Genomic DNA, 9,462 nt, shown 5'->3' on the forward strand with positions numbered 1-9,462 from the left:
ATTGTAGAGTTTGAAAGAAGAGTTACTTATCTGGAAAACTGAAAGGCTTATAAACATCCAGTTGACACCTGAACAACGTGGAGGTTTAAGGTACCCACCCTCTGTGCAGTTGAAAATCCGCTTATAATTTATAGTTGACCCTCCATGTACCTGGTTTCTCCATAGAAGCAGTTCCACATCTGCACAATCAACCAACCACAGATCATATAGTATTATAGTGTTTACTGCTGAAAAACTCCGCATGTAAGTGGACCTGCATATTTCAAACCCATGTTGTTCAAGGGTCAACTGAAATTGCTAAATAATTTGGAATTATCAATTGATACTCAAGGAGAAAGGTGAACAAAACCAGGTTTTTAGAGGTTACTGGCTACATGTGTTCATTCAGCATTTATTGAGGGCATTCTTTTTGTCAACGCTTGGTGACCGGTGCTGTTACAGAGCCACCTGCAATCTAGTGAGGGATGCTAAACTAAGACAGGTACAGAAGAGGACCTTAACCCTCCTGGAAAAAGATCAGGACAGGCCAGTAGAGGATTCAGGGACTGGTTCCCAGAGAGGATGACACCTCAACTGAAGCAGGGAGAGAAGTATATCACCATATAGAGGCAGCAAGGAGGCAGGAGACAGAACATTCTATACAGGAAACTGCAAGTAATTCAGGATGTCTAGAGCATAAGATGTGAAGATGACATAGGAGCTTAGAGAGAGGAACAAAAGCCAAGTCGTAGAGGCTACGTAAGAAATTTGGGTTTCACTGTTTAGACAATAGGGAACCATTGAAGGATTCAAAACAGGACAGTTTTCCTGGCTAAATCTGAATTTTTGAAAAATATATATGTAACAGAAAATACCTGGATATCATCATCAACCATAAAGGCAGTCCTTAGTAATTTGATGCCTGCGAAGAGACTGCCAGACATCCACCCTTAGAGTGTCAGGCTCTTTGGCTCTGCTCCTCTTGGACCTCCAGCTGAATGGTGTGTCCCTACCTAGCATCCTCATTTTAGGATGTATAGGGAGAAATTGGGACTAATTCCAGAGAGCAATGATTAAAGGCAATAAAGGGATAAAAATTTACCGTGAAAATTAATTGCCTTTTTTTTAAAGCAGGTGTTCACCTAGTAGTGAGGTGTCTTTTCCCAAAGAGGCTCCCACATGGCTCAAGACATTTTTGGAACTTCTTTTCTAATTGCATTATAGGCCAGCCTGGGAGCCACAGAGATTATCATTCTTGTCTCTCTATAGTTGCCTTTTCAAAATGCTGTATTCCAAAATAAGCACTGCCCGATCTGATTTTTTTTATCCTATTCACTAGACTTAGCACTGAATTAACTTTTGCCTTATTCCTGAAGTTAAATACACCTTCACAAGATGAAAATTTGTTACCTCTGAAGACATTCAGTCAAGTACCTGGTCAACTACTTACCAGCTACAAGTTTCTTGACCATGAATCTCTCAGGTTGCCTGTCAAATGGAGGTGAATAACATACTTCCCACCTACCCCACAGAGTTATTGTGAAGACAATACCAGACACGTGAAAGCTCTTCACAGACTGCTATGTCAGAGGATGCTCTTCTTAACTGTGCCCTCACATTCTGCCGGCAGTTCCAAAATGTACATTTGTTCTGGTGCCTGTGTGTTCATCTCCCCTAACAGATTGTTCACTTTAAGAGAGCAGGGCCTGGGTCCTATTTGGTTTTATTTCCCTGTTGTCTGACACTGGGTCTCACACATAAGAAGGCTCCAAAATTTGTTGAATGAATAATTCAGTGTAGCTCCTTGCCTTTTCCTCAGACTATATTTAAGAAATGGATAATACACTTGAGATTATTCAGTTAAAATAGGCTCAGAAGCCACTTAAGCTTCTTTAAGAAATGTGAGTAGTTTGTCATTAGGAACCAGCTGTTCTTCATCTCTGAAGGGGCCAGAACAAATGGCTAATGAACTCAATCTGAAAGCCTAAAGACTCTTAAACTTTAATGCTGTGGTCCTAACTTTGGCTGTATTTTTAGATCACCAGAAAAAAAACTTTAGATTACTGATGCTAGAGCCCCATCCTGGGACAATTAAATCAGTACCTCTAGAGGTGGAGGCCTGGTGTTGATAGTTTTAAAAACTACCCAAGTGATTGTAATGTGCAGCCTGCGTTTGTTGCTGGGCTCTGGGATTAGACTTTGAGAAATATTGCTTTAAAAGAAATCCTATCTAGTTCTACATTAGGTACCATAGGAAATGGGAAAGAACATAAGGCATGCTCCCACCACAGTCTACAAGGAATAAAAACTAGCCATCACTGATCTGAGAGCAGTGGAAAAGCAGCAATCAGTGTGTGCTGAGCTATGAGAGGTCATGAAAAGGTAGACCTGTGAAGAGCTCCAGACTTTCTGCAGAACTTGTTAGACATTTTAAAAGTTTATCATAGAAATAAAAGACAGTCCCTGCCCACAAAAGAAGGTTAACTGTTAGGTTAGCAAACCAGCTAGTTCCAGCCAGAGGTCCTGGCCAATACAGAGGGTTTAAAGGCTTTGATTGCCAGCACCAATCACCATTCTGAGCACTGAGAACTCAGCTGTGAACAAGACTCAAACTGTCTCAAATAACTGATGTTCACAACTAAGTGAACAGGCAATTACAAAATGGTGAGAGTTGATGAAAGAAACAAAATTAAGTTGGTGAGATAGGAAGATCCAGTCGTTTGAGAGTTTTAAGGGTCGGGCTCAGCTATTTCAGTGCAATACAATAGCCAATAGTTTCTGGTCAAAGGGATGCTAAAAGGAGATGTATAAGAAAGATTATTTTAGAAGCTTTGGAGGTTAGAAGAAGGAGAAATAGTACAGACATAAAACAGTTAAGACACCTACAACAATCTAAGGGTAGGGTGGTAAGTTCCTATATTAGGGAGACTTGGAAATGGGAAAGAGTGGTTTATAGAATTTCTGATGAAAAAGATAGCTGTTTATATTACATAAGCATAAATAATTTAAATGCATTTCAGTCTGAAATGAGTTATTAATATTGGAATTCTATATTGCACTACTTACTGTATGTCTGAGAATTATACCTCTCTTGCTTTCCCAATTAATATTAACTGCTGTCATATCTTAAATCTATTTTATAATTGAATGAGAGTTTTTAAAAATGGATGTCAAATTAGTCAAGCTCCAGGTCATTTTCGAAGACTCTCTTGTTTACTTTTGTTTACAATTCCACACAGTCTCATACAAAAAAAAAAAAGAATAAACTTACTTGTTTTGGGGCTGTACCCCTCAGGTCTGCAAGCCTTGTGGTTGCCCAACCATGAGACCAAAGAAAGAGCCTGGAAACAGCGAAAGAGACATCCAAGGTGTACTGGATAGGGAATCTTACAAGTCAGAAGCAAAATGTCCTGGAGTGACACCCCACCTATAAGGCAGACGGCAGACAGGATGCAGCAGCAATCTTAGCTGCTGCAGGGGAGAAGGAGGTTACCATTTATAGGGGGAATTGATGTCAGGTTGGCTCATCAGTTACCAGGGAAACCAGCAGAGGAGCATGTCCCTCTCAGCCCCTCAGGTTAACAATCATCAGTGGGGCAGATGTTTCCCTTTGATAACCTAGCTTGGTGGAGTGGTTCTGGTCTAAGCATTAGAACGATAACCACCTGGGACAGGGCAAACACGTAGGCAGTTACCGTTAAGGCTCTGTGATGAAGAGGGAAGAAGATCAGTCATGTGAGTAGGTGAAGTAGGGACTGGTTGAGCAGGGGATGTATAGAGAGCAAGAGAACCGCCATCTTGAGTGGCCTGGTCATACACAGCCTCTATGAAAATGGTAAGCCTCCATATTTCTATAACCACTAAAGTCAATGTTCTTACTTGAGAATCTGATCTTATGAAATATGTTATTAATCAGAACTAAACTTTTGTCTTTGCCTTCAAATGAACAAGTTCTAAAATTTTCATATGTAAATGATCAGTGTGTGATTCCAAAAGCTTCACTGCTCTTGTTGGGCCAATTCTATGACCAGTCACAGAGTGGATAGTATTGAGTTATTGGTACAAACAAGGTTGTAAACTACCAGACCTTATGTACTTGAATTAAGTCTGTATAATAAGTCTGCATATGTATTCTCACAGGAGACTGTAAAATGTGGGCATGCTTTCAATTCATGCAGTCTGTGATTTATGAAGTCACACAGGTCAGGAGTTTATTATGCTGAAAATCATAATAACTGTTTTGTTTTGCTTTTTAAAATGAAGTGACCGAAGCATGTTGAAAGATAAATGGGTGAAGCATTTTGATTATGTTTTTATTTCAATTAAAGATTAAATATTATGCTGAGTAACCAGCCATGCTAAGCATTATGATATTAAAGCTGAAGTAATTTGTAAGCTGATAGCCCCTTCTTTCCTCTGGGTTTAGGTTTGTTATTAATCAAAATGTTGGACTTGTTTAGTGCAGTGGTGTATGAAACAAACAGTTGAAAAAGACAGCTACTTTACAGCTTTCTGTTTTTTCAGATTTGTAGGAGAATCTGTTTCTTTTTGTGGACTTTGTGCTGTTGTTCACATGTCTAGATTTCATTTCTTCTACCAAAGCCAACTAAATCTAGTATTTGTAAGATCCTCTCATGGCATAGAAAGGAGGAAGTTGCCTTTTTATGGTTTTATTTGACAAATTCTGGTAAAGTCATTTTTGAAACATGGACAGTCCCTACTAGAAATGATTATAACAAAAGACCCATCTGTCTTTGGGGGCAGAGAAAGGGATAATTTTTAAAATAGAAGAATGTGTATATGGAAAAGTATTAATAAGTTAACTAATATAGTGGGTTTTGTATTTTTATATCAGTATAGGAGTATTGAATAAAATTGTTTTAAAGGGAATATGATTCCAGCTATTTTCTGGTTTGGGGTTAGGCATCATCACAAATCATTTGGAAAGCTGCTGCATGCTTACAAAATACAGTGTAGGAGTCTGGGCTCCCCGTGACGTGTGATAAGGACCTTTAACAGGACAGTCCTGCCACACTTCTAACCTTAGTCCTCATCGTTGGTAATACACTTACAATTTCTGAAGAGCTCACTCTAGGGAATGCTGCATAGATTGCAAGGAGTATCAAAGAAAAAGACCACCACCTGAAAAACAAAAAAAAAAAGCTCAATTTATTACTTAAATAAGAAAGAGCTTGCTTTTAGACACAGTCTATCTGAGCAAAGCAGGTTGCAAACGTTATGTAGAGTTTTGGGGTCAGGGATTGTTTAGGGGTTAATATCAGCCTCCGAAGCACCATTATTCAGGAGAGACTGCTGGTGATTGGCTGGCTTTCAGAAGCATGTCACTGGCGTGGGTCTGCCACTGATTGGCCAACTTTCAAAAGCATGAGGCTGTCACTGATTATTTGGCTTTCAGAGGTGTATTTACTGAAGCGAGTTATCACTGATCATTTTGGCCTAGGCAAGTCACCATTAATTGATTAAATCCTGTTTGATTGATACAGTCTGGTTATAGTGGTCACTTGCTACCATGGCTGGAGAATAATTATCCTTTTGCTAGGAGTTGGGGATTGTTTTATTCTCAGACACTAATAACTCAAACAGTGTAGAAAATTGAAAGCACAAGAAAATCAGACTCTAAGTACTCCATCTAAATAAGCAATAATCCTATGCTGCACTTTCTAAATGAGGTTGTTTCCAAGGTTAAGTCCATGGAAATATAAAAAGTCAGCAGTTCTCATGTGTGACATTGCATGTTATGAAATCTGATGCAAATAATATATTATTAATAATAAAGTATAGAAATGCAAATGTGCTTTCCCTCAGTAAATAAAAGTAGACTCTAGTTCATCCACATAATAATGTCACTCATACTCATTGCATTCTAATAAGCTTTTCTGGGAAGGAAGAGGTGGTAAGATAAAACTTGTCAACCTGGTGAACAGTCAACCCTACTGAACTCTTTGCAATTGTACTATCATTAATATTGTAACATTTCATTTCCCTCACAAAATCGTTTTAGGATTCTTCAAAATCTAAGTATATCCATGGGAATTTTTAACAAAAGTGAACTTCCCTCCACATTTGTGGAGGAAGAAAGGGTAGGGGAATCTCTTCTAGTACCTATTGCCCAATCTCTGCTCATATAGGGAAACAGAAAACACTGTAATATGTGGGTTTCATCTGCAAGTTACAACTGACATGTGGGGAGTGTTAACCCTTCAGGCGGTTTACCCCCATCTGCTGTGATAAAGTGTTGGGTGTGCCTATTTTTAAAATTGCTTAGGGCTTCCCTGGTGGCGCAGTGGTTGAGAATCCGCCTGCCAATGCAGGGGACACGGGTTCGTGCCCCGGTCCGGGAAGATCCCACGTGCCGCGTAGTGGCTGGGCGCGTGAGCCATGGCCGCTGAGCCTGCGCATCCAGAGCCTGTGCTCCGCAACGGGAGAGGCCACGACAGTGAGAGGCCCGCGTACCACAAAATAAATAAATAAAATTAAATGGAATAAAATTGCTTAAATATTTAGTGGGGAAAGCCTTAGTAGTTTTGTTTATATATAAAAACTGAACTTTCCTCTTTCCAAATTCATTCACCTGCCCTAGAATCTGGTTTTGGGACCTCCCTGTTTATTCCCGGCACCTCCTAATGCGGGGCAGAGCTAATCACTTACATATTTCTCTGCTGCTAAGCATAGCCAGCTTACAAGCACTTAGGATTCAAGCACATGTTGAGACCTTAAGACCAGTAAGCATTTGATAAAGTAGGAAAGCAGGGTGGTTAGATTTGCTGTAATCAACAGTAGGAGGAGGAAATTAGTCCATGGAGCCGTGCCAAAAGCTCAGTTTCTTTTTGTACAAAAAATTTGTTAAACTCAGCAATTCCCCAGAAAAGGGATTCATAACACCATCTGAACAGGAATTTTCTGAACACATTCCCTACTTGACCCATTTAACTACTGAAAACAAAACAAAATCCAATAGGGCTGTTTTAATGTCGGGAGTTTTGCTCTGCAACCTGGCTGAGTGTGCTCTTTAAAGGAAGCTGGAAGAATGTTCTCTGAGTTTAGTTGAAGGAAGACTTCTGGGTAGAACTCTTTTAACCTCCCATCAGGAAAGGAACCTCGAGTGAAGTCTGAAGCAAAGAGACTCACTACTAGAAATACAAACCAACAAAACAAACTCCAGACATGTTTTTCAAATTTAAGTGTTTTCTGAGAAGTTGGCTTCCATGTGGTATAAGCACCAGTAAACAATATAGACCCATCTTGGTGTTTTGTACCCTTTTGGTTCATCATGCCAAGACAAGTGTAGTGTAGAATTTCTACTTTCACTTCTCATGCAAAAATCAGTGAACCATCTCTCTCCCACTTTAGGATGTCGCATGTACTTCAGTTTGAGGATAAAAGCAGAAAAGTGAAAGATGCAAGCATGCAAGATTCAGACACATTTGAAATCTATGATCCTCGGAATCCAGTGAATAAAAGAAGAAGGGAAGAAAGCAAAAAGCTGATGAGAGAGAAAAAAGAAAGAAGATAAAATGAGAGTAATGATAAACCAGAACTAGCTGGAAATGTGCCGCAATAAATGGCCTTAAAATAGCCATTGTTCCCAACAGCGTCACTTAAGGGTGTGAAAAGAAGCATTTTTGAACTTGTTGTCTGGTTTTGAAAAACAATTGTCTTGTTATGTAAATTGTGGAATGATGTAAGCAAATGCTTTTGGTTACTGGTACATGTTTTTTTTCCCCTAATTGACCTTTTATATTGCTAAATCTGAAATAAAATCACTTTCCTTCTAGTTTACATGTTAACCATTTGCAGAATGTACAAATCTGTTTGTTATCTTTTTACCCTAAAATATGTGAAGGCTTCATTTTCAAGATTTTTTATAAGACATCTTTACAGAAAGAATATTTAAAAGAATATTTAAGGGAAACCTCTTTGGCATTCTGTTACCACAGCACTAACTTTGAAATACGATTTTTAAATTATGTAATATAAAGATTGATGGTTTTGTTTTGCATATAAATATCTAAAAATAGCCAAATCAGTAAGACTCAATAGCCTTAAATCTTAAGGAACCCCTAAGTGAATGTTCACGCCTGCATCTAGGCCAATGCCTGGGTTTAACTGATGCAGTCAAGACAATAACACACTAAGTAATGTCAGCCAAGCTTACTGCACACCCTGGCCTGACCCCAGGCTACCTGCTCAACTCCTCTGCCCTTCTCAGCACAGCAACAGCCAGAGCACATGCAGAGGTCCCATCCTGGCAATAGAACTCATTAAGAATTTAGCCTTTTATGACCATCAGTCATGCTGGTTATTTACTATATATTATCTGTACTATTTAGTCAGTGTTTTCTAGAATCTGAATGCCAAGATTATACCACAGGTTAACTTCCAGTTACCTAGTAAAACCTCACCAGCCACGTCTTTTCAGGTAGTGTCTCATCAGCTCTCTCTTTTGAAATGGAATCCAACAGGCTTTCTCTATAGCGCTTGCTCTCACAACGTAGCCCCAGACACTACACTAGAGCAGCAACATCACTGACGGCCATGTTAGAAATTCAAATTCCTGCCATACTGCTCCCCACCATTATCCCCATCCAGACTAATGAATCTGAAACTTTGATCATAGAGGGCTTGTTAAACAGACCGCTGGCTTCACTGCTGGTGATCCAATTTTTGGAGACTGGCAATATTTAGTGAAGTTAAAAATGTTCATATCCAGTGATCCAAAATTTCTAATCCTAGGTCTGTTGCCTAAAGAAATTCTCACACATCGCTCAAGGGGACCTGTACTAAATATACGTTGAAGCCTCAACCTAAGAGTAGATAAATAAGTTATTATACATCCATGCTATGGAATACTTTGTAAGCGGTGAAGAGTAATAAACCAGAGTTGTGTATTAGTTTATCTTAAAAATAATGAGGAGTAGGCAACCTCCTATATAAAAATTTAAAACACACAACTCACCGTCATATATTGTTTACAGATGTATACATGTACCAAAAGTATAAAAACTAGTGGTTACCTCTGGGGAGGCAGAAGGAACACACAGGGACTTCATTTGTGTTTATTTCTTTAGATGTTGGGTAGTCAAGCCTCATTATATGATTTTCTTTACACTTTGGTATGCCTGAAATATTTCATAATTTGTTCTTTATGATCACATCTAGAACCTGAGGTGAGAAGACAGAAGGATACCCCCTTTCTTTTTTGCTTCAGAAGTAGGAGAAAGTTCCAAAGAGGAAGAGAGGGATATGATAAAGGTGTTCTGGGGAACAGATGCTAAGCCACCAAAAAATAAGCCAGTGTTTGGAAATGTGCTCTATCTTTCCCTCACCGCTGTAATATCAATTGTATTACAGATGTTCACAAAGCAAAATGTTGTTTTCTAAACTCACAAAGTCTCTGTTGTTTACTGTGAAAAGTATTACCACTGGATCTGTTTGTATTGAAGTACCCTGTAGGTTTCTCTA

General features: G+C 39.1%; 1 protein-coding gene across 3 annotated transcripts in view; it reads left to right on the top strand.

Moving 5' to 3' along the window:
- CWC27 (CWC27 spliceosome associated cyclophilin) overlaps positions 1–7,787 on the top strand; it is a 240,724-nt gene extending 232,937 nt beyond the window's left edge. For all 3 annotated transcript variants that reach the window (XM_067031029.1, XM_059062304.2, XM_059062305.2), the window contains one exon: positions 7,351–7,787. In XM_067031029.1, coding sequence (XP_066887130.1) covers positions 7,351–7,513 — 163 coding nt within the window. In that variant the 3' untranslated portion in view covers positions 7,514–7,787. The remainder of the gene's footprint in view (positions 1–7,350) is intronic.
- Positions 7,788–9,462: the final 1,675 nt, after the last annotated feature.

The sequence above is a fragment of the Kogia breviceps genome, chromosome 4 (genome assembly GCF_026419965.1).
Source record: "Kogia breviceps isolate mKogBre1 chromosome 4, mKogBre1 haplotype 1, whole genome shotgun sequence".
NCBI classification, from domain to species: Eukaryota; Metazoa; Chordata; class Mammalia; order Artiodactyla; family Physeteridae; genus Kogia; species Kogia breviceps.